General features: G+C 37.4%; 1 protein-coding gene across 3 annotated transcripts in view; it reads left to right on the top strand.

Annotated features, from left to right (window-relative positions):
- Positions 1-26,942, top strand: part of brinp1 (bone morphogenetic protein/retinoic acid inducible neural-specific 1) — a 668,396-nt gene that overhangs the window by 158,615 nt on the left and 482,839 nt on the right. For all 3 annotated transcript variants that reach the window (XM_051932394.1, XM_028809186.2, XM_051932395.1), the window contains exon 2: positions 12,531-12,796. In XM_051932394.1, the coding sequence (XP_051788354.1) occupies positions 12,579-12,796 (218 nt within the window). In that variant the 5' untranslated portion in view covers positions 12,531-12,578. The remainder of the gene's footprint in view (positions 1-12,530; positions 12,797-26,942) is intronic.

Genomic DNA, 26,942 nt, shown 5'->3' with positions numbered 1-26,942 from the left:
GCAGACCCCCGTGACCCTGTAGTTAGGATATAGCGGGTTGGATAATGGATGGATGGATGGATAATTTATCCAATTCATGGTTGTGGTCCCAGCAGCAATAGGCACAAGGAAGGAAACAGCCTTAGATGGGCAATTGAAATGTCCATTCATACATCAATTTTTTTTATTATTTCGATTAAAAGCTTTAAGAGAAAATGTATCTATATGCTGTATTATGCACATTTTACACCCTTATTGCGTGATATTATTGTACATTTTATGCTTATACATAAAACTGTTTTACCTATTTATCTCTACATTTCCTAAACCAGCTAAATCCATTTCAGTGTCATGGTGTCTATCCCAGCAGCTTCAGGCACAAGACAGGAATTAACCCTGAACATGATGCAAGCCTACCGTGAGGCTTACTTATTCACAAACCGTATACCCACTTAGCCTTGTGACATGTGAGTCCCTGTCTTACACCCCAAAACACGAGGCTGAGTTTCAGTACTTTAGCAAAACCATCTTTATTCAGCTTGAAACAGGAACAGCACTGTTATTTATTGTAGCGGGATCTACCATTCTCCTATACAGAGACCCAGCAATCAGGCAGGGTCGTGACCAGGTTAGTGAGCAAGTAATCCTGTTCCCTGCAGTTATAATGTTCCTTGCATCACCCATCGATGGCAGGCGCTTATAGCGTGACCGCGATCGTTTTGAATTTGTTTTCACGGTGAACTGCCACAGAGGTGGGAGCCCACCATTGCCCTGGCAACAGACAGGCTATCTTCCTTAGATGCGGCGATCACACTTTGGGATGCTCTGCGGCATGTCATCCCGTTGGGGGGAGCTCCAAAAGACTTTAGAAAACTTACAGCCTTTTTCCATTATTTTTGACATTCCCCAGAACACTCCCGGCGTTTCCCTCTAAAATCAGATGGACATACAGTATCATCCCAAGCCTTATAAAATGAACACTTGAAGGTTACATGGTCTGATTAGGTCATATTGGACCAGTTTAATGGAGAAAAACAAGAGTACAAGATACAAACCCACACAGACTTAAGGGAAACTAGGATTGCAACTCAGAACTCTGCTAACTTCTGCTCTCATGCCACTTGTTTCTTTTGTTGTGACTCTCATAGAATATAAGAAATTTGACAAATGAGATACGATCATTCAGTCCTTTAGGCTCATTTGTTTAGCTAATAGCTAAGCTGTCCAATATCTCATCGAGATACTTCTTAGAGATGGTCAAATTGGTTTCTGCTTCAACTCCATGTGGCGGGAGTTTGTTACAAACTCCCACAACTTTTCCATAAAGATTTGCTTCCAGGCTTCAGTCTTAAATGCAGCTCCCCTTTATTTCCACTAGTGTCCTGAAGTATGTGATTCACTGTTAAGCTGTAAGAAGTTGACTTACTTTATCTATGCCTTTGGGAATTTTGAAGACCTGGATTAGATCCCCATGCAGTCTTTTCTGCTCAGACTAAGCAGGTTCAATTCTTAAAGTAGGACATGTTATTGAGTCCTGAGGGGTGCACTTGGTTGATCTCCTCTGCTCAGCTTCAACTGCTGCTATGTCTTTCTTGTAATGTAAAGACCAGAACTGCACACAGTACTCCAGACATGGTCTTACTAATGCATTACGTAGTGTGATAAAGAATAGAATGTATCCTGGCTGCAAAAGTTTAAATTGTTGAACGGAGATTTTCACACAACTGAGTCCAAAACAGAACTAACTCGGTGGCTTTAAAGGCCCGCTCAGGAAGTGACATCATCTTTAGGCCTGGAACCGGAAGTGGTGCCATCCGTACCGGAAGTGACATCGACTCTGGGGCTGGAACCGGAAGTGATGTCCGCAGGACAGGAAAGAGGCTTCATTCCTGGGACCAGGACCAGAAGTGATACCATCTCTGGGACCGGACCCAGAAGTGAAGTCATTGAGTGTGCTGGAACCTGGCGGGATTTCCGGGGAACGGTCTGCAAGTAACTGAGAAAGACAGTCACCACACTCTGCCACCCCCTGGGTGGTGGTGCTATTACAATTACTAAGGCCATTTACAACTGAGTTCAAAACAGAACTAACTCGGTGGCTTTAAAGGCCCGCTCAGGAAGTGACATCATCTTTAGGCCTGGAACCGGAAGTGGTGCCATCCGGACCGGAAGTGACATCGACTCTGGGGCTGGAACCGGAAGTGATGTCCGCGGGACAGGAAAGAGGCTTCATTTCTGGGACCAGGACCGGAAGTGATACCATCTCTGGGACCAGACCCGGAAGTGAAGTCATTAAGTGTGCTGGAACCTGGCGGGATTTCCGGGGAACGGTCTGCAAGTAACTGAGAAAGACAGTCACCACACTCTGCCACCCCCTGGGTGGTGGTGCTATTACAATTACTAAGGCACTTTAGCTGCCTCCTACTCACATGTGTGTGACAGTTGTTTGAGCATAACATCCCCCATAAGGATAAGTGGAGTGAAAATGATGAGAATGATAAATCTAAATTGGCAAAGTATGAGTAAGTGTGAAGGTGCCATGTCATGCGCTATTATTTCATTCAGTACATTGTGCCTGATGCTACTGTTATAAGTGGGTTGTGGGGGCTGAAGGCTTTATCAGTGACTGCAGCCAGGACAAGCTCTTTCTTCCAAATAATCTGAAATAGAAACGTGAATGTGGAAAATATATAAAGGAATGTAAACAGTCACAATTTGAACAAGGAATAATGATAATGCTAACTGCCTAAATGCAATATATCAAAAATGGAATTTCCATGTACGAATACTTTATATGGGTGGCACAGTGGCGCAGTGGTAAGGGGACCTGGGTTCACTTCCCGGGTCATCCCTGCGTGGAGTTTGCATGTTCTCCCTGTGTCTGCATGGGTTTCCTCTGGGTGCTCTGGTTTCCTCCCATAGTCCAAAGACATGCATGTTAGGTGGATTGGCGATTCTAAATTGGCCCTAGTGTGTGGGTGTGGACGTGCGAGTGTGTGTGTCCTGCGGTGGGTTGGCGCCCTGCCTGGGGATTTGTTCCTGCTTTGCATCCTGTGTTGGCTGAGATTAGCTCCAGAAGACCCCTGTGACCCTGTGTTTGGATTCAGCAGGTTGGAAAATGGATGGATGGTATACTTTATATGTGCATATAATTCCTTTCAGGCCTTCATGTATTAATTTTTTCCTTCTTAGGCACACATTTATAGGGTGAAAAAGTATCATGAGAAGCTTAAAATGAAATAAAAACAGCAACCTGCTTATTGCATAAGCATTCAACACCTGTGCTTTGGCAGTCCTAGATAATTTCAGGTGGCTTTAATGAACCCTGCATTGAGTGACATCAGTCTGTGTGCAATAAAAGGATGAAATCACCTGCCTGGTTTGTATCATTCATCAGGGAGTTAAAAAAACCAGATGAAGATCAAAGGAATGTATTTATCAGGAGGCTTTGATCAGTTTAGTCAACACCTACAAGGAACTTTACAAATGCAAGGAGTTCTTTGAGGTCATCTAGGTGGCCCCAAATATATCTAGCAGACGAACTTGTACCAGATAACATGAAGCTTGGACAGCAGTTGTTACAGAGTGAGACACCCTTATAAAAAAATGTTCTTGTTTTAAATATTGTTTTTTCTCCTGCTACCTTGTTCTGAGTTCTTGAAGGCTTCTTATGCTAGGAGACATTAATAAATGGGCATTTTGTGCTTATAATTTTAATTCAAGTTAATACAATTTTAAGTGTGTCACTATGTCATTTTGTAGTCTCTGCATTTTGGCATTGTGTTGTTAGGATACACTGCTCACCCAGGGGCCACTATGTGTCACGTCACCAATGCTCAGCTTTGTAACCCTTTGCGGTATCTAAGTTTTCAAATTTATTCCCTCAAACACTTCACTCTTGTTCTCTTAGTACTTTATAACTTCTAGTTCACATCTCATTGTCTTCCACTTCTCAGCTCTGCTTGCAGTTTTAGCGTCTCAGTTTTGGTGACAACATGTCTTCTAGCAAGCCTTATTTCTTCTTCGCTTATGATCTCACTCTTCAGTTTTTGACTGAGGTTTCTTTGAGTTATTATGTTTTCGTGAGCATATGTGCATCTTCTGGTCCAGCCAACACCATTCTTGTGGTTACTATCATACCCTTTTGTTAGCAGGTAAGTCAGGGAGGATGACTGGAACTAAAAGTGAAGGTGGACTCTGTGCATGCTGTGATCCAGAAAATCCTCTTTGTGGATACTCGCACCTGGAATAACAGCAATGGCCAAACATCCAAACTAATCTTACAATCCAAACTGCTATACACTTTAAATATCAATAAAGGCAGAGAAACTATACAGATATTGTTTTCATAGAACATGCGGACAATTCATACATCTATCCATCCTTCCTATTTACTTCATTATAGGAAGACTTATTCCATCACAGGAATATGGAGACTAAGGACTACCCCATTTTTATACTATGCCAGTCCATCGCAGAGCACACTTACTTATTCAGAGCAGAACAACTTAGGAACACCACTACCCTGCCATAACATGCTTGACAATGTATGTGAGAGAAAGCTGGAGAAAAATTGTGTGCCCACATGGACAGTATTCAAGCTCCACACTGGAGACTCATCACTATCAACTGTCAGACAGTGTTCAGGAGCCACTAAGCAGGCTAACAGAATGTCAGGTTATATAGCACAATAAGGGAAGTACAAGACAAAGGAGTTTATGGTTGAAACTTTATAACACACCGGTTAGACCTCATCTGGAGTACTGCGTATAGTTTCATTCTCCAGGCTACAAAAAGGACATAGTAGCACTAGAAAAAGTCCAGAGAAGAGCGACTAGGCTGATACCAGGTCTACAGGGGATGAGTTATGAGGAAAGGTTAAAAGAGCTGAGCCTTTTCAGTTTAAGAAAAAGAAAATTAAGAGGAGACATGATTGAAGTGTTTAAGATTTTGAATGGAATTAGTACAGTGGATCGAGACTGTTAATTTAAAATGAGTTCATCAACAATATCGGGACACAGTTGGAAACTTGTTAGGGGTAAATTTCACACAAACATTAGGAAGTTTTTCTTTACACAGAGAATGATAGACACATGGAATAAGCTACCGAGTAGTGTGGTAGACAGTAGGACTTTCAAAACTCGACTTGATGTTATTTTGGAAGAATGAAGTGAATAAGACTGGTGAGCTTTATTTGGCTGAATGGCCTGTTCTCATTTAGATTATTCTAACGGACTAATGAAGACGTCTAAGGCAAGAACGCCTAAAACTGCAAGCCAGCTACACTAACCATTACACCACTAGCTCATAATTAATGTATTTCAAATTGTAGCTTTGTTGGTCAAGCTTGCAATCAGTTCCTGACTCTGAATGGCTTGTTGTTTCCTACAGGCTTACTTTACATGCAGGATGGTCATTCTTAAATATGATTAATATTTGTTGAAATGTACAAAAGATTCCACCTTATAAAACAGTTTAATATCTGCATTTTAGCATCTCAGGCTTGCATTTTGTAAATCATAAAGTCCTTTATGACTCCTAATCTGTTTCCTTTGTTTAAAGAGGATTTGCAACAAAACAAAGCAGCCTGCCTGAAACTTGAAATCCTCTTCAAATCCCTTTTTAGTCTCAGTTCATAATCATGGATGCTGCCAGAGCCAACTTCTCTCAGTACATGTTAATTACTGTTTAGAATTGTTAACCCAAACACTCACAATGTAACCTGCAGACTCTTGATTAAAGTCTGTATCATTTGCTAAAACCGTATATTGTTCTTTATATTCCCCTGGTTTTGCATATTACCTAATTACTGCATTTAGCATGCATTTATCTTTGGCAGTAAACCTGCCAATTAACCTCTCAAGAAGTAACATGCTAAAAATAGTTTTGAAAAAAAAAAAAACTATTTTAGACAGTAAGGCGACAAATTAAGATCTCACAATCAATGTGTTGACATTGTGAAAAGAGCAGATGCTACCTGCTTAGATGAAACTATCAGCTGTACTCTTTTGGTACCAGCATGAAACTCATTTAAACTCCTTTTTAACATATGTGCAGAAATTGAACTGAGTGAAAAAGATTCCAAATATTCAATACACATATGTACTCGCTAGAACAAAAAGGAGGAGCTGTGACAGGTCATGTCACGTTGTGTTTTTTATAGATGTAAACTATTTATTGATTTTAGTAGTTTTACTGCACTCTCCAGTGGCTTAACTGTCACTGATAAGCGGCTCACAGGTGAGCACATGCGGATCGCCTGTATTAGTTAATTACTCAAGAAGGCGTTTTTTTATTACCTATAAACCTTTGTACTCTCTCCAGCCCCAATGTAAACTGCAAGAATAGCCAAGGTATTTTTAAAATTAATAAAAAAAAAAGGCTTTACTTTAGAATGAAATTTTATGTGGCAAATTAATATATACACTGAAAAAAATGGCATGTCAGATTAAAATAAAAAAATATGTACATCAGTTACAGATAATAACATTTTTTTATAAAAAAATAATTTAATTATGCTTAATGCACTAAAATAATATATGCTGAAACAACATGATATTTTTATGTAAAATGACTGAAACATTTTCATTCTCTGTTAAATTAATTATATTATGTTAAATGAACATGTCAATGAAGGATAATATTATAACAATTATTTTATAAACTTTTTAAAAAATGCATCTCATCAAGTTACTTAGCAATAACCTTTTTAGGTTGTCAATTATACTTTTTCCAGTATCATTTTATAGTTCATGTTCAAAGTTATTAATAAGAAATAAACAGGTTTGCTTATACCAAAACTAGTTTTATTTGGTAAAAACAATACAAAGCAACAAAAATACAAAAGATTAGTATTCAAAACAACAACAACATTATTTATTTCTATAGCACATTTTCATACAAGTGATGAAACTCAAAGTGCTTTACAGGATGAAGAAAGAGAAAAAAGACAAAATATATAAAAAATAAAATTAGGCAATATTAATTAACATAGAATAAAAGTAAGGTCCGATGGCCAGAAAGGAGGGAAAAAGCAAAAAAAAAAAAAAAACTCTAGATGGCAGGAGAAAAAAATAAAATCTGCAGGGGTTCCAAGGCCACGAGACCACCCAGCCCCCTCTAGGCATTTTACCTAACATAAATGACCTCAATCAGTCCTCATGGTATTCAGGCTTCACATGGAAGAATTTGATGATGATGGTCATGTGGACCTCTGGCCTTTAATCCATCAACGTAGGGACATCACGGTGCTTTGATCAGGTGGTGGTGGCACAGATCGCCACCACAGAAAACCGGAAAAAGAACAGCACAGAAAGTAGGGGTTAGTACGGATTACGGAGCCACCATGAATGATATTGATAATTAAATGCATATACAGAATATCAGGATTAAACTAAAATCAAGCTATGAGAAAGCCAAGTTAAAATAATGTTTTTTCAGCAGTTTTTTAAAGTGCTCCACTGTATTAGCCTGGTAAATTTCTATCAGTAAGCTATTCCAGATTTTAAGTGCATAACAGCAGAAGGCCGCCTCACCACATCTTTTAAGTTTAGCTCTTGGATTTGAAGATCTAAGGTTACAATTTGGAGTGTAAGGTGTAAGACATTCTGAAATATAAGATGGAGCGAGATTATTTAAGGCTTTGTAAACCATAGGCAGTATTTTAAAATCAATTCTAAATGACACAGGTAACCAGTGTAGTGACATCAAAACTGGAGAGATCTGCTCGTATTTTCTTTTCCTAGTTAAGATTCTGGCAGCTGCATTCTGCACTTGTTGCAATCGATTGATGTCATGTTTGGTTGGTCCTGAGAGGAGTGCGTTACAGTAATATAGTCGACTAAAAACAAAAGCGTGAACTAATTTCTCAGTTAGAAAGTTATAAGAGGTCTAACATTTGCTATATTTATTAGGTGAAAAAATGCTATCCTAGTAATCTGATTAATATGTGATTTTAAATTCAGGTCAGAGTCAATAGTTACCCCTAAATTCTTTACCTCTGTCTTGAATTTTAAGCCTAATGGATCAAGTTTATTTCTAATACTCTCACTATACCAATTTTTGCCAATCACTAAGATTTCAGTTTTCTCCTTATTTAGTTTCAGAAAATTACTACTCATCCATTCAGAAAAACAAGTAAGACATTGTGTCAGTGAACTAAGAGAGTCGGGGTCATCAGGTGCAATTGATAAATTACGATTTGGAGTGTCAGGTGAAATGTACAACAGTTGTACAAGAACACTGCTTCTTTGGCTGTGACAGAATGCCATGACCAATGTATAACTAAATATGAACATAAAATGCACCTTGGATAGAGTGTTATATTATAAAACATATTTATTTTATATTTATGTAACTGTATATATTATAGAATAAATGTTAAATATTAGTAGAATATAAAGTGCAAAAATTGCTGCTTGGCACCTTCTTTCACAAAATCATTTTTTGTTTTTTTATTTTCAAACAAGCAAGTTTGGCAACTGCATTGTATTGTATTCAGGGGTATTATTTATTTGTCTGTATTAATAGTATTTATCTGGTTGAACAGTGTTATGATAATACTAGTGAACAGCAATGCTGAAAGTTAGTTGACCCATTTCTCAAGTACGTAAACGTACCAGTACTAAGCGAGTAAATCCAGACAACTTAATAGTACCTTTAATGACATGTGACGGTAGTTAGTGAGCACAGTTTGATAAAACATTAAAAGAAAATACAAGGAAAAATGCAAAACGGAGTAACATTAGTCTGTGTGATTAAGTGTTTTAAATGAATATCTGAATATTTCTTGTGTGTGTCTGTTTCATTTATTTATTCATTTAATTTTAACTTTTATTTCACTAATCTTTTGCTCTTAACTGGTGACAATAACTCAAACCCACAATCTGTTGCTTCTTTGAAAGTCACATGACTTTACCGCCATGTTATCCAACCTCCGCTGATGATGAATCCTCTTGGTGCGTATTAATTTTCAGTGAGGACTAAATAGGATTATTTTGACTTCTACCTAAATGTCTGGAATGAGTATATTGTACACCCCACAAGATTCAATAAATTAAACATGATCCAGTTATGTTCAAAAGTGGAACATAAACTGTAAGAGCCATTTTCCTAGTTATATAAGATTCATAAATATTTTACTAGATGACAAAGCATAATCTATGGGAGGTTCCTATAACCCCCATAAGTAGAATTGTATTGGTATATTCTTGCCATTTCCAACAGCTGTGACTAAACATTATTCTTCAGTTAGTGACCAGCCTTGCCATGTGTAAGGTGAAGAGGGCACAAGGTTTTAAACCTACAGGCCTATGGACCTTTTAAGTGTGTGAAGTAATTCGTACTTATTTAATTGCAAAGCCGTACGCTTAATGCGTACAGAAGAAGCAATTAAGAACTTTTAAGTACAGAAATAACTAAAGTTTCTCAAGAAAAGCTAAGTTTCGAGAAGATAAATTTTTCCTTCTTTTTGCCTTTTATTCTACGTGTGTAATTACTTTTTATTTATCCTTGTGTGGAATTTTTGCTTTTAACTTTCACTAATTAATTTTAAAACGAACAAGAGATTTCTTTCGCCACGCATTTTACCCGTGCTTGATCTCGCCTTATACTTCGGTAGCTACATAAACAATACATGTAATATAAAGTAAATACATTTTTGTAAATGTAACAACCTGCCATCTCCCTTTTTTCAGTGTATCATGATTGTGAAGAAATAACTTTGACTTGAAAAATACCAAACCTATGTTTTAATTAGCATTTATGGTGACTGTTAGCAGACAATGCAGCCCAATTGCTTTGTGTTTTGTGGTGGAAATGAGAGAGAGTCTTGTGTCCAAATGTTGACATAAGCCATCACACACCACTCTTGACATTCTAGAATTTTAAAGAATTCTCAGCAAGCCTACACTGAAAGTAATGTGAAACAGTGAGGCGGTCAGCATGCTGTTGGTGTAAATGGTGGTCTATTAAGTCACACCTATTTGTTCAATTTGTTTTCATTAATTTTGCATATGTGGGACATATTCCACCTAGATATCTGTACATACTTTTACCAGATTTATCCTGCTCGTACAATTAATTTAAACTGCCAAACAAAAAAAAAATCAGATAAAACTCAAAATTTCAGTTCCCTCACTTTTAGATGCCATGTGACTCTACCCTTCAAATTTGTGCAGTATGTGCTGCGTTCTGAGCCTATATCCTTTCATCCACGAGCATATTACATTCGAGCTGTTCAAACATAATTTAATATGAAATATCATTAAGTAAAAATCATCAATAACTGTAATCAAATTATTTGAACCAACTGCAAAGATTAAAACTGGGATGTTTTGCTGGACGTTCTGTACTTACAAAGACCTACCTTATACTGTATATGCCAGACACTTTCCAATGACAAAACATGAAACAAAAGAGCTCAGTTTATGCATTGATGCATTATCTTTATTTTATGCTCAAACACAGAGGAGTGGTGTCAGAAAAACAAATTGTTACTTATTGAACTTACAGCATTTATCTGACTTATGTTACTCTTCTATATGACTGCTTTTGCGCATATTTGTTTGCAGGTGCTATTAGATAGATAGATAGATAGATAGATAGATAGATAGATAGATAGATAGATAGATAGATAGATAGATAGATAGATAGATAGATAGATAGATAGATAGATAGATAGATAGATAGATACTTTATTAATCCCAGGGGGAAATTCACATGGAAAATAACAAACAGGAAAAAACAACAAATGTATATACAGTATTATTAGACATTGATGATCAGCACTTCTGGCAATGTAGAAATTCTGATATTGACTCTCAGGGGTCTTTAGAATTTTATGCCTGAAAGGTTTTTTTATTTTACTTGCAAAAATTGCTTTCAAGGATCTTGAGTGAAGTATGTAACTGTGAAACATGCATAAGTAATAATCTACTGAATATCATGTTATGCACTGTTATCATTTTTTGTTTTGGTAGAGTTTAAATTTGCATTTAATTATTTAATATATAGTGTTATTAAAATCACAAATGCATGAAAAAAAATACCAGAGCAACTGTACAGGTAATACTAGAAATTATTCATTAATAGAAGTTAGCTGAAGATTTTTCAATGTACAAGTGAAGTATCTAGTTCAAAGAATTAGAAGAAATAATGACTTAAAGTTCTGTTAAAGGATCGACCAACAGATGTTCATAAATTGCTTACAACTTTAGCAAAGTGCAGTTAATTTTGAGCATTTTTCAGTCACATTTGAATAATGCAGAATTCTGTGGTTTAGTGGTTCAAGGGTTAATATATAAAAACTACCAAGCACTCCCCTTCGTGCCTCCAACCTTCACCCTTAGCAGGATACACTAAAAGAGCACTAATAATCTTTTATCTGGGACCGTGTGTGCAGTTCTTGGTCTCCATATTACTAAAAAGACATACCAGTGCTAGAGCAAGTCCAGGGAAGAGTGACTAGACTGATTCTGGGACTAACACGTATGAGCTGTGAGCGGAAACAGAAGGAGCTTAACATTTCTAGTTTAAGCAAAAGAAATTAAGAGGTGACAAGTATGACAGCTGAAGCTGCCTTGCTCCTAGATCCCGGGACCGTCAATAGTCATGTAGTGATGTGAGCCAGGGCAATAACGGCAGAAACAGGCAAGAGTACAGTGTGAATGAGCAATAAAAATAGTCAGAGTGCAAAATAGTGCAGCACAGGTCTTCTTCATATTAAATAAATAAATAAATAAATAAATAAAATATGTTCATGAAAACAGTGTATAAAAAGGTAATGTCATAAAGATACTAAACCACTTAAACTCCTTCAGCCGCACATTTATGAAAGTGCTCTTAGTTGTTCCAGCCTCCAATGGATCAGTAAACAGTGACCAGCACATCACTTGACTCACCTTCTTTCCAATGAGTACAGCAAATGATGAATGGCTCGCCCCACAGAGACCCAATGTAGCATGGTGGAATTGTGAGGACCTTCAGATTTCAGCTACTGTAGATAATTGGCAGAAGTTAGGTGAATGGGGATTGACTTATTAATTGTATTTGATGGAATAAGCTCTTCATGTCAAAATTTCTCTTATGTTATCCTCGGGATCCTGTTGGTTGTCTGAGTTTGAGCATCCTGAGGGAAGGTTTCTAGCTTACAACTCCACTGTCTCTCTCTCTCTGACACTGGTGCCCTTTGGTTAAATTACATCAAGGATCCCCTTTACAACTACAGTTACATTTCCCATAATGGTCTGAGGAGATTTACTAATATTACTAGTGTGAAGGTCTTGCTTTGTCCCACCGGTTCTTACACAATTCTGTACCATTTTTGTTTAACTTATTGCCCTCTTCAAAATACAAATGTTTATGATATGTACTGTATTTAAAGTGCATAGACTTCAGCTCATAAAGCAAAGGAATAATTGGTAAAAAATTTGCTTTTACTCCACCTTAGTAATGTTGAAGTATTAACAATACATAACAGTAAATCTGAACATCCAGCAAACTCTGGTGCAAAGTTGGAACGCTTTGTTCACCTGTTGATTTGTTTCTTCCAGGTCTCCACAATGGAGCAAGAATGAACAGAGAGCGGCTGAAAGAAAAGCATGAACTGGAGGTTTATTGAGGTCGTCTACTTCCTGTTTATATGGGACCATATAACAGTAGAGTCTTCCCACCAGGAACCATCTATTGCAGAGCACCATGTCTCCAAACAATTTGATTGGCTTATCTCAGACCGGGGGCCCTTCCACCATTCTCGGGGCTATTTATCCTTTGTGGAAAGATTTCGTCAAGGATTTACAACCAGATATAAAATATACAGGTAAATGATTTCATTCTAATATATATTTGGTTTTCTTGTGTTGTTGATGTGGCATGTTGATCTTATAATTTTGCAATTTCAGTTTTTTATTAATGTATTGTTTAAAGTATACTGACATTAGAAAATGAACTTACTGGTATCAGGGATGTATGTAAGATATTCTCTGATGTGTAGTGTAATAAAAAATATATATTTTCTGAAAATGTTCTGGGAGCAATCTACCGTATAAAGCAACCACAGAGAATAGACACTTCTGTAATAATTTAGTTTCTCACATAAGGTAATGATGATGACATTATCCCATTGTTATCTAGTATCTGCATCTGCAGTCTACTCTGTGCTAGCTATTAACTAATGTTCTCATGTAATGTAAAATTTCTTATTATGGTACGCTTAATAACTACCCGAAGAAACATTTTCATTAGTACACTGCTATCTCTAAAAACGTAAATTTCTCTCAGAAGAGCGAAGTAATTTCACATCTTACTTACTGCTTCATAGTCATTGTTCAGACTCACTGGGGCCTAGATCATCTACTTTATCGACTTTCTGCGAAACATTCTACAACAAGGGGCAAAATAATTTAAAATGAAATTCAGTTATGATCTTTTTACAGCTTCAGGGTGCTCTAATACGTAATTGCTTAAAAAAATCTTAAACCATGTTTTTCAAAATTGATTACAATCTAAACTATACAAATCTGACTGGTAAGAAAATGATAATTTGAACAAAAAAAAAGGAAAGTTAAGGAAAAACTGTAAAAAGTATATTATGACTATGGGACATATAGTGTGAAAATATGACAAATGAAGTAGGAGTCAATTTTTATCTGATGGAAACACAACCACTTTGCCTGCTGTTTTTACACTTCCCCTTGTTATTTCTATTTCTTATTTGTGCTAGTGTTTAAGATTATTTTTGATGATCTTTTGTTCATTTCATTTTATATTTCAATCTTTTTGTCACCTCTGGCTTCTTGGAGAAGCTCTGCCATTACCTAGTGATCACAGTATGTGTCACCTTGTAACATAATGAACACCATCTTTCTTAAGGCTGAGAGAATGCCAGTGTTTCTCGTCTAACATTGAATACATATAAAGGTACAACTCTCATAAGAAAATGAATTGAAAGAAATTTTTACTTGTTTTTGAAGAAGAGTTTTCATTGGCTCCTAAAAAGGCAAGTTCATCTGATCATATTAAACCATGCCTATTAAATATTTTTAGATTCTGTGTTTATTATACTTACACCACTCAGTTCTTTAAAGTAGATGCAGTTTCTTCTTGCAGATAAATGTATCTGCTGGTCACAATTTCCTGCACATAAGGGTGTTTTTGGGGAGAAATCGTATTAGGGTGTTGTACCGTATTAGCTATTGTGAATGTAGTGAGAAGTCAAGCAAAATGACACCTATTATTGGTTAACTAGAAAGACTACAATATGTAAGCCTTCGAAAGGCAACTCAGGCCCCTACTTCAGGCAAGATGTAATACAGATACTGGAGTTCCCTGTGTTTATATAGACACCTGGACAGAAACACATTGGAAAATCTTTACGTGAGACATCTTAAATAGACCTCTTCAGGCTAAGATCATTTAGCAAGAGTGGAGAACAATGTATAGGCAAGATCTTTGGATAAGGTAACTGTCCAACAAAGTCCTTTGAAGTTTCTGATGAGTTTTTCAATACCATGTGGGTCTGTAGTCAGCTTGAATGATAGAAATGCAGTGAGAGTTGTGCTGGAATATTTGGCATTAAGTCAAATTCATTCACTGCGAGTGTCGAGCTCTGTCATTGCCGTATCTTGTCGTTGTTCCTGGTTATGGCTTTCATGGACAGCGTTTACTGAATATTGATTTGCATTTCCAGTATTTCCGGTGTACTGAGAACTTGATGTTGTTGACACTGTGCATTGGTAGCTTATCATTGGCGTGATAAAATATGCTGTTAGATCATAGAGTGATTTTTGATGGCATTATTTGGCTAACATTTTATTCACTGTTGATGTGGGAAGCCTAATCCATTGGTAATGTAGAACCACAGTGTCTCCACCTCGCTACCTCACATGAGGTTAAACTGGATGTTTATAAGTTTGTTGGGTTATTACTGTTGCATGTACAGAGTAATAGTGAAAATCTGTGTGCCAACACACAGAACATAATGTAGTAGAGATGATTTTCATTTGATGGCATGGAAATTACCACACCTTGGATTTGAAAATGGGTCATGCCCTCTCCATTAAACCAACTTCATCCTGAAAAGTTTACCTAGCTTTTAAATGCTAATAGTGGTGCAATTGTCCATAGCAAGCTCTGTGACACTGACATTTAAAATGATGATAATGCTGTTGGTCTAGACAGACAGTTCCAGTTGAGACGCCGCAATTGCTTACATCTAAGTAAATGATGATAATAAAAGTATACATGGAAACATTTTAATAAAGAGAATGGATTTTTTTGGGAAACTCTAAACTTGAAAAGCTTGTGTTTTGAAACATGATGATGTCATGAATTTACAGTGCATTTTTAGTTTTATTAAAATGAATACATGTGAAAAAAATGAAATTGCTTTATGGCAGCTCAATATAAGAAGTGAATATCCCTGCAAAATTATATGTTGTACACAATCATTTCAATCTCTCCAAACGATTTTATTTTGTTGATAGTTCATTAGCCGTGTGGAAAATGAATTTCTTGTTGTCACATTATAGATGCTTGATAATGCATACTGACATGAAGTATTATCCCATTTGACCAAGCATTCTGATTATCTAGCATCATTATCCTCATCGTTAACATTGAAAGTGGGGATTTCACTGTATGAATTGCCACTGCTATACTCTTAATAGACTCATTTAAAGAAGGCAGAATAATTGTATTGCTGGTCAATCGTTTCTTCGATGTGTAAGCATCTGTGATTTCTATTCAAGTGTTTAAAAGAGAAACGGAATGGACTTACATCTCTTGTGTGTGTATCAGATTATTAAACTTTAATGAAATCTTCTGTCTGAAACACAAGAAGAACGGTTTAGAGGTCAATTACTGTTCTTTAACATTATCTAAATAATTTTGCAAGAGAATATCAAAAAATAAGGCATAATGCTACACTGAACAAAGCATTTCTCTCCTCCACTCCTTTCAGTTTTTGTTTAAATGAAGTGTCCATCATGATTTTATTACTTTTTCAGTTTATCTTTGTCTAATGGTTCTGTAGTATTAATAATATTACATATCATTTCTTCTGGGGTATGATTTTATGTTTGACCTTGAATACAGCTGCATTTGGGCTGGACACTACTGCTTTTTGGATCCACGATTTTACTGCCTTTCCTTTTACTTGTCTACAGTGCTGTTAGACTCTCTTTACTGCGCTCCTTGTATCCCAAAGCCCAAGAAGGACAGACAGCATTGGTGCCCACAGAGGTTATGAAAAGTAGGAAAGCTGAAAATCTTCTATTTCAACAATTAAAAAAAAACAACAATTTTATAACTTTCCTAGTCTCAATAAAAAGGCAGTGCAGAACAGAACTGAAATTTTTACAGTGATTTATAGTTTTTATTTCAACATAAAAGTGTTTGGTCACAAAAATAGATTGTCCAAAAGTGCATCTATCCTTTCATTTTTCAGGTGTGTCCACGTATGAATTGAGAAACACCTACTGCGGTAGCCATGTCTGTCCATCTGTCTGTCTGTATGAAACAACTCAGTACCCAGCTGGACAAATTTTGTTGGAAATGTGACATACTTACTGTATTCTTCAAGGAAATTTGATGAGACAGTTCAAGCTTTGTTGAGATATCTTGAAATGATGGTACTGTACAAGGTTTTGAAATTTGAAAATCTCCCACTGAAAAGTATTAGCAAATTTGCAAAATCTTCTATCTTAAAACAGAGAAACATTAATCAGGGAAAAATCGAAATCTGACCCATGTTCAACTTACATAAAGAGGTTCTTCAAATTCCAGAAATATATAAGAATTTTTTTTAACAAAGATATCCATGGAACTCCCCATGCTCCCTTCATTGTAATCAGAGGAGTGCTGCCAGGCTTTTGTTAGGGCTCGTTTATACTTCACGCTCAGAATGTGTACGCACACGCATCATGGCTGCCATAAGTTCCCAGCGTTCATTTGACGAGTCCTCTGAGCAGGTCCTTAGAAATTAATGTGATGCGTGCGGGAGCTGCAGTACCAGCAAAAAGTCGGGGGGCGCAATGTGATAAAAGTTGGAATGTGAAATCAGAGTCTCTGTTTACTATCTACATGTGACAGAAAGCCTCTATGCGGATCCTACGGGATCGATGGGCGTGCTTCGATGTTTGATGAATGGTTCGATGTGGTGAAGCAAAATGTCAACATACAGATGCATTCGTGGTGCTTTCATATTCAAGCGTCGCATATTCCAGATCGTAATGACACGATACATTTTAAAAGTCTCACATGCCATCTTTTGTGCCGTCTTTTTTTATTGCAACTTCACAACAGTAACATAATGTACAGCGCTGTATTTGAGCCACAGAGAAAAAAAATTAAGGACATGGTGAAAATGTGTATTTTGTGATTAAATTGGAAATTTTGGCTTTAATCTCAAAATGTCCACTTTAACCTTGTAGTTTGCTTTATAATTAAAGCAGACCATTATACTGTAAATGTCATCCCAGTTTTTAATCGCTACGAACTTTGTGGACCCGACAGCAGCGGTAAGCAGCAATAGATCACCACACAGAACACTTTAAATGTATGATATTCCAACTCTCTGCAAATTTAGAATCTTTAGATTTATACTTGATATCACTTTCATGATGAAATGTATTAAAGTATGTATGTCATATTTTACAGATAAATCGTTAATTTCGTTTAAATAATGAATACTGTTAACAATTTCACACGTGGGGGTGACACGGTGGCAGAGCAGTAGCACTGCTGTCTCACAGGGAGTCACGTCGCTTGTATTCCCTACCTGGAGTTTACATGTTTTCCTGCTGGGTTTCCACACTGTGCTCTGGTTTCCTCTCAAAGAAATGCAGATTTGGGGATTTGGGGCCGCTAAAATGACCCCAGTGTATATGTGTGCTTATATTCACCTTGTGATGAGCTGAGGCCCCGTCCAGGGATTGTTTCTGCCTCATGCCCAATGCTTGCTGGAATGGACACATCCCTGGATTGATGGATTTAATCATTAAACATCCTTTTTAGAGATATTGCGGTAAGGTGTCATCAGAATTTAATGGGTGTTCCAGACAATTCACAACACAGAGAAGCCGAACCGGTTCTCACCGTGATAATATCTCGCACTGCCACCTGGTGGATTCCTCCCGATTAACATAAAGTGTCTGCGCAAGTATAAACAGTACAACGCTTGTGTAGCAGGAGCGTCCGCTGCAGCATGCGTCTCGTCGCGTAAAGTATAAACCCAGCCTTAGACAAAGGCCTTATAGTGTGCGAATATACAAAAGCATATCAGTGTTAAAAATCTGAAAGTAATTTACAGTAAATTAATGGCTACTAATTACATTACCTTCACAGTATTTTACTGTATGTTACTGTATATTACAAAAAATACAATACAGTGACTTTACAGTAAACTGGGCCACAAAATGAATGGAACATAAAAGTATGCTGCTGTTGTATTATACTGACTTCCAGAACTTTCATATGTTAACAGTAATAAAACTACATTTCAATAGCCAGTAATTTACTGTAAATTTTTAAACATAATTTGAGTTAAAGATAGTTTAGATGTTATTAAAAATGCTTACCTGTAACAGTTATTTGGCCATCAGACAAACAGACCATCATTTTTCTCATTGCTATAACAATGTAAAATTATTTTATGTTGTCTGATGGAAAAGGAAAGATTGCTTTTTTTAATGTGTTTTGTGCTACTGGTTCACCAGTTTAGTGAAAAAAACACTTCCATAAACACACAAAAACTAGTTTGCCACCCATTCCTACAGTGCGAGGGTCTGGGAGTCATCTGGAAAAATTGACAATGTTAGTAGAAAGAAGGCGTTCCTTATGCAAATTATGAAACTTTAGTTTTCTTTGCCATTGTGACTTTACAGCAATACAACAACTGTTCATAAACAGCTCTGCACATTGAAACAATGAATTAATATTGGCAGCTAAAACACTGTTTAAATGTACATTTCTGTCCATGTATTTATTTAAAATCAATTTTTTAACCATTTATTGTAATACATTCCTTGAGTATGTAATACAGATTTAAGTTAATGTATTTTTAGGTTTTTTTTTTCTTACAGTGCATTAATGTATTTTCCCCTGAAATTTACATCAAGCTGAGCTTTGAAAGTCTTCTGTGGGAAAGTTCTCTGTGTGAATGAAAACTTTCTAATGTTCGCACGATATCAAACAGTTTTCCATCAGTGCCCTTGTAGCCAGGATTTCAATTTAAACTGTCATCTTACCACACATAAAAGTCAAAAGGTATGAAAATGTGCAAACTGAAAATGTCTCTCAATGCAATGCGAATAAGTCTAAATACAATTTGTCAGTAATTTGTTCTCTTGTGATATACTGTACCTTGTGATATACCTTGACCAACTGTAGTTACATGTTATATTTTCCAATATGGTTTTTTATTGTGAAAAATGACAGTTAATTCCTGTGAAATGCTGGAAATTTTTACTGTGTAGCTGATAACATGTTAATCTGTTACAAATAGGTCCATATATGGGATATTAGATAATCCTGTATTCCGTTACATACTGAGAGATACCTGATGCCTCCATCTGATGGTCAGGGGGCTACCTGGAGGGACTGCGTATTTAAATTAACTCATCCTATTTTCTTCAATAGTCAATATTCTTCTTTCATGTTAGTCATTTTATAATGTGTTACACTACATCTGAAAACGCAGGCAGCATCTAAATGCCCTGTAAATGTCCTGGTAAGGAATCTACCAACAGCTACTCTCCATCCATCCATCCATTATCCAACCCACTATATCCTAACTACAGGGTCATGGGGGTCTGCTGGAGCCAATCCCAGCCAACACAGGGCGTAAGACCCCTGTGACCCTGTAGTTAGGATATAGTGGGTTGGATAATGGATGGATGGATGGATGGATGTCTTGTTTCACTCTTTAAGTTTGGTCATCAGTCGTGCACATTAGACACATTAAACACGGTCAGAAAACTGTATGCCATCTTCTACTCTATTTGCAATCATATCTAACAGTCCATGCTAGCAGTAGGACTATTTCCTCACTGGGTTAATTAACAGTCTCTTCTACAGATATAGCCAAGAAAGTTCTATCACATGTTAACTTATAGGGGGGTAAGAGGCCATACTATATTCTCGGCAGCTGTAAGAAGCTGATGTTCTATAGAAATTAAGCAAAAACCTATATGAATTTAACATTAGTCATTGACTTTCTAAGGTTAGCTCTTACAGTGAGTAACTGGGCAACAAGGGTCTTGGTCAAGGAGGTGACCAAGAACCCAATGATCAATCTAACAGAGCTTTAGAAGTCCTCTCATCTCAGCAGCACTCCATCAATCACGTGTATATGATAGAGTCCCACTTGGAGTTTTCCAAACGGCATTTAAAGCACTTGAGGATTTAAAGAGCTTGAGGATTGAGATTCTCTGGTCTGATGAGACAAAAACTGAACTCTTTGGGTAAAACTCCAAGCATTGTCTGGTGAAGAAGAGATACTGCTCATCACCTGCCTAATACCATCCCTACAGCATGAAGCATAGTGGTGGCAGCATCATGCTATGGTAGTGTTTCTCAGTTTCAGGGACAGGGAGACTGGTCAGATTTGAGGGAAGGATAAATGCAGCCAAATATAGAGAGGTCCTTGAAGAGTACACACCACTTTAGACTGAACAACAGGTTATCTTTTAGCACCACCATCACACAAAGCATACAGCCAAGACAACACTGGAGTGACTTTGGGACAAGTCTTTGAGTGTTCTTGAGTGGCCCAGCCAACACCCAAACTGAAACCTCATAGAACATCTGAGGAAAGACCTGAATGTGGCAGTTTACAGACACTTACCATTCAATTTAACGGAACTTACAAGGACCTGCCAGGAAACATGGGATAAACTGCCTAAATCCAGTGGTGCAAAGCTTGTAGAGGCTTACCTTGGTAGACTCAAAGCTGGAATTGCTGCCAAAGGGGCTTCTACAAAGTAATGAATTAAGGGTTTGAATACTATAGGAATGAGAGATTTCCATTTTTGATTTTGAATAAATTTGCAAACCTTTCTGAAAACATGTTTTCACTTTGTCTTTATGGGGTTCTGTTTGCTGATTGAGGGGCAAAAAAGTCACATTTAGTCATTTACAGTAAAATTCAATCTACAGAATACAATACAATACAATACAATTTATTTTTGTATAGCCCAAAATCACACAAGAAGTGCCACAATGGGCTTTAACAGGCCCTGCCTCTTGACAGCCCCCAGCCTTGACTCTCTAAGAAGACAAGGAAAAACTCCCAAAAAAACCTTGTAGGGAAAAATGGAAGAAACCTTGGGAAAGGGAGTTCAAGGAGAGACGTTGGGCGTGCAGTGGGTGTCAAAAGAAGGGGGTCAATACAATACAATACAATACACAGCATAGAACAAATCCTCAATACAGTATAAAAATAAAAATTTTTGAAGTACGGAACAGAATTTAACAGTAGATGATATCACATAATAAGATTTGGATATATTTAGAGTCCTGGAGACCTCATCCATCAAGCGGCCTCCCCCATTTGGCCATTCCACGGCTGAAACAGTGCTGGGCCAGCCAATCCGATGAAAGGACCCCTTTTTCCCATGATTCCTGTGATCCTCCATCAGGGATTACTTTACCTTATGCAGGCAAAACAACTTGACAGGTTGGCCGTGGCACCAAGTGCCACATTTGAGTACCAAGAAGGGAAACAGAATAGGTGAGGGTTAGTATCCAGTTATAACTATCATGTTACTTATGTTTTAGTGCTAATGACTAACAACAGAGATGCAGTATGTACAGTTAATCAGCAAAACAACTGAGGGGGCAGAACATGAAGGGCTGTGAATACTTAATGACTCCAGTGTGTGTTGGCTGTCCTCCCTGTGGTCTTTTTTGTGTAATAAAGTGGAACATTCTTTTGCCCACCTTTTACCTTCTTAGCACTTTTCTGGGTGCAGAGGGTTCCATGAAGGCTCTATAATATAAATCTGTTCACTTTTCATTTGCCAATTTAAAAAATCTATTAGGAAAGAGGTGAAAGAGCATCATATTTACAAACAAATGCATTCAAATGAAGAAAAGTAAAACTAATTATATAACAGGCATTGGCTCACAGTTGGCTTAGCTTCTAATTTAGATTTACCTGATAGCGATGGCGCTGACACAGTTACTAGGCTGGTTGGCCTGTGCTTGTTTGCTAAAGACATGTTCAGATTAAATGCCATTTGCTGGTATTTTTCATCAGTGGCTCTGTAAATATTAACTTTTCCTTTCATTCCTCAGTCTGGAGATGCCAACAAGTGATGTCTTAGACCATGTCAGCATAGGTGAACTCCCATACATCATAGAAAGGACAGCAAAACCCATTTTCATTTACACACCTACTTGAAAATGCTATAGATATGCCGCCATAGCTCCTTTTGCTGTTTGCCTTCTTTAATTTGCTCTTTGGCCAAGTACATGTGCAAACAATCTATCCAGGGAAACTAAACAAACCAATCAGATGTAGTTTAAGCCAAAGCAGGTCTGCTAACAGTTTCTGCCACATACTTCCAGATGCACTGACTAATCTTTAAAGCTATTCCAAACTAGAACTTCTTCTGATTGAAAGTGTTATCTGTTCAAACAGATTCAAAATGAGTCATCTTTAGAAAATGTGATCTTTCTAGGAAAGGTGCAGCTTTATTTTGTTTTTCTTCAAACTTTCTCATAGCTTTTTCCTTATCAGGCAGTCTTTGTTTTCAATTCTCTTATCTTTTTATACAGGTTTTCTAGCAGCCCATACTTCAGTTGTGTTTAATGGCATTTTAAGTCAACTTTACAAAACATTCACTCTCCTGTAATGTAATTCTGCAAAAGTAAGCAAACAGAATATCATAAAGAGTTGGGGACAGACTGGGTACTGTCTATTTAGCACCCCATTTCTGCCAAGTTGGTATCCAACTTTGAGGTTGTGACCAATGACCAGCTGTTCTTCACATTCTGTGTTTCTATGGTCTCTTGGTCGTGCAAATTCACTCTACACAATATCAACAAGATCAAACCATATCTGCCAGACTTTACGGCACATCTCCTGGTCCAGGCAATGGTTCTGTCATGTCTGGACTACTACAAGTGTCTGCCAGCAAGAGTACTGGCATGTATAATCAAGCCACTGCAGCTGAGTGAAAATGCAGCGTCGATCAGTCAAGGTGGGCACATATCACTCTTCACTTCAAATCACTACACTGGCTCCCTGTGGAAATGCGCAAAGGGCTACACATGGGCGAAAGGACACATCAGGTATAAATGAAAGATGGAAGACACTGTCATACTCTCTGAAAAGGATTGACACAACATTTTCGTCAACATAGAAATGTTCAGAAGCAATTAAAAAGGAAGATAAAATGTTAAGATATATCATAAAAACTGTTGAATACGAGGTGAGACACAAAAATAACCAGACTGGACTTGGGGCTTTCTTTGAAAACCGTCTGGAGGTCGGCCGAATGTGAATCATAGAACTATATTCCCTCCTACATGCCCTCTCAAACCGCTGACCGGCTAGGTATATATTCTGAATAGCCCAGTCAGTATTTGCACAACAATCGCTACACGAGTTGCCATGATAATGTCGGGTGAAAAAATCGAACAGCGAAGCAACATCAAATTCTCATGAAATTGAACAAAACGGCCACAGAAACTTATCAAAATGATAAAAACAGTGTACGTTGATAACAGTTTGTTGCAGACACAAGTTTTTGAATGGCACAAATGTTTCAAGGAAGGACAAGGCAATGTGGAAGGTGTTGGGTGCTTCACCAAGACAACGTTCCCATACACTTTTTCCGTAAAGCAGTTTTTGACTGACAAAAACATTCCTGTCCTCGATCATCCTCCCTGTTCGCCCAATTTAGCTCCCTGTGATTTTTACTTGTTCCTGAAAATCAAAAGTGACCTAAAGGGAACTCATTTTTCTTTCTGTTGAAGAGCCTCAAGCATGAAAACTTCCAGCACTGTTTCAATCAATGGAAGATACGTATGGAGCGGTGCAGAGATTGGGAGGGGGCGTATATAGAAGGTGACAATGTTTAGAATGCTGAAATTCATCATTTTTTTTTAACCAATTCAGTTATTTTTGTGAGATTTTGTTAAGATTTTTTATATCTTCTATAAGTCAAGGAACATTATGCTCAAACTATATAATAGTAAGATGGCATCTGGAGTACTGTGTACAGTTCTGGTTGACACACTACAAGAAAGACATAGAAGCAACTGAAGCTGTGCAGAGGAGAGTAAATGGGTGCATCCCAGAACTTAAAGCCATGTCCTAGTCTGACAGACTCAGAGAATTAAACCTGTTTAGTCTCGAGCAGAGGAATCTGCATGGGGACCTAATCCAGGTCTTCAATATCTTCAGATACATTGATAATATTGATCTAGCAGAATTCTTTTGGTTTAAGGGTGAATCACGTACTAGAGGACATTAGTAGAAATTAAAGGGAAGTGCAATTAACTCTGAAGCCAGGAAGCACTTGTTTACACAAAGTGTTGTGGGACTCTGGAATAAACTACCAAGAAGCTACCCAGAAACCCTGACAACCATCAAGAAGAATCAGGATGAAATATCAGGACAGCTTATTTATTAGCTAAACAAACAGGCTTGATGGTCTGAATGGTCTCCTCTTGTCAAATTTCTTATGTTTGTTATGTTCTTAGGTTTCATGTTAAGTTCAAATCCTTGATGCTTGGTTACAGAGTAGTAGTCAATGGGTCAGCCCATATATATATAAAGACAAGAGCGTTTCTTTTATTCTATAAAGTGACATCTGAAATTGTAATTGCAATTAACAAAACAGAAATGAACAACTGTCATCCAAATTTTATTACTCCCTAGATCAGCAGTTCTTTTCTGTTATGAAAATAAGCATAACAAGATACATAAGAGTGTTTATGTATGAGGTTAAAAATAAAGTTTAAAATTTTGAGACTCGATTGCAAAAAAAAACCCAAAAAAACATTGTCTTGCATAGAATAGATAAGAAACAGCAAAGTATTCCATTCTTCTTCAAATAGATGCTGTATTGAGAGAAACTGTCATGAAACTGTTTTATAGTTCCACCCTCCATCTGAAATTGATCTATGAAGGTCCTTTTCAACCACTTAGGTATGACCATGAACAGTGTCTGGTGATGCCACCTCTGTGTGGTATCAGTTCTCACTCCAGACTCTTCATCATTTGTTGGAGGAACGAGCTGCACAACCTCCATTTGAACTGCTGACTCCCTCAAAATATTTAAGAAGCCCCTGAAGACTCTCCTGTTTGGTGAATTTCTGTTTAACTAATATTAGCTGTTAGATTTAATAACCTAGGAAGTGTAACTCGCTTGTGTTTTGTTCTGAGCTCTTTGCTTGTGATGATCAAGTTTGTAGCCCTGTCCTAGAACACTTGTTCCCAAACTGCCCTGCAGACTGATGTTTACTTGATTACATAGATGTCTTTTGTAAGTCACTTTGAATAAAAGTGTTCATTAAATAAATATAAGTCTTTTAGTAAATGATGTCAAAACAAAATGAAAAATAAGGAAACAATAAGGACGTCTAGGATCCTTGCAAGTCACAGTCACAAAAGGTTTCTCTGAGTACTTGACGTTAAGTGAGTGTGGTCCAAATGGGCCTCATCTCTCTGTGTCTTCGAGGTTTAAGAAGCTCCATGGGAGCGAAGAGTGGGGCCTCCACAATTGTACTGAAATTATGGTCTGCCCGTGGTTTTTCATTCTGAGGGGAAGACAGATGAGGTCATTACATTTACATTTACATCATTTAGCAGACGCTCTTATCCAGAGCGACTTACAACAGTGTTTGTTAGTTTTTTTCGCATACCCCTTGGGGTCAGAGCGCAGGGTCAGCCATTGTACAGCGCCCCCTGGAGCAATTACAGGTTAAGGGCCTTGCTCAAGGGCCCAGCAGAGTGGGATCTCTTTTGGCAGTGACGGGGATTCGAACCGGCAAACTTCGGGATACCAGCGCAGATCCTTAGCCTCAGAGCCACCACTCCGCTCGTTAGTGATTGCTTTCCTCCACTGTCTGTGATCGACTGCCTTACCCTGACAGAGCCCCTCTGACGATGTCCAAGTGCTAGTGTGCAACAGTAAGAATTACAAAGCCAGGAGATCGGTGGCACCAATATTGTCATTGTACTAAATTTAGAATCCATGTTTTGCACTGCAAATTAACTTCTTACTTACTTGGATTTGCTTTCCTCTTGCTACACCCAGTCATGAACTTTTAATGAACCTGTAGTAGTGACATTTTGTGACACTAATATCCATAGGTTAACACTCCAAACCTTTACAAACTCTCTAGTGAATTATTTTTTTGAAATGCATAGAATATCTAACAAAGAGTCTTAGCCTTAATGCAAAGCTTTCCTGTGGGATTTGATACTTACAATATCTTTTGATTACAATATCTCACTTCTTTAAGATGCCATTGCATAGAGACACAACAATTCATTTATAAAATGCTGCACAATGCCATTCAATACAATACTTCTGCACTTTTTATGCTGACTCCAAAACAACTGCCATTAATTCATCAGTTTTAGAACTTAATTTGATTTATGTTACAAAAACTGATGTGGCCAGCAAAATTAGTTTTCTATGTAACTACATTTTAGCAGTAAAATGTTTCAGGCTGGTATTTTATTGTGTGAAATCAAATGGAAAAATTGTAGGACGCCTAAACATGTAAATTAAATGAAATTTTGACCCTCTCAGAAAATTCACATCTATCTGCTATCTATGTTTGAGTGTCTATCTGTCTAGGGTTTTATATATACACTAGAGACCAGAGTTAAAGACCCCCACAGTCTTACCATCAGCTACTTCCCTCTGTGTAACAGTCAGTGGGATCTGATTGAATTAGTACTTCCTCTATGAGTCTTTTTTATTTAATTTTTTTCCTATTTAAAA

This window comes from Erpetoichthys calabaricus, chromosome 9 (genome assembly GCF_900747795.2).
Source record: "Erpetoichthys calabaricus chromosome 9, fErpCal1.3, whole genome shotgun sequence".
NCBI classification, from domain to species: domain Eukaryota; kingdom Metazoa; phylum Chordata; class Cladistia; order Polypteriformes; family Polypteridae; genus Erpetoichthys; species Erpetoichthys calabaricus.
The sequence above is the reverse complement of the archived record's forward strand: the minus strand, read 5'-3'. Positions and strand labels throughout refer to the sequence as shown.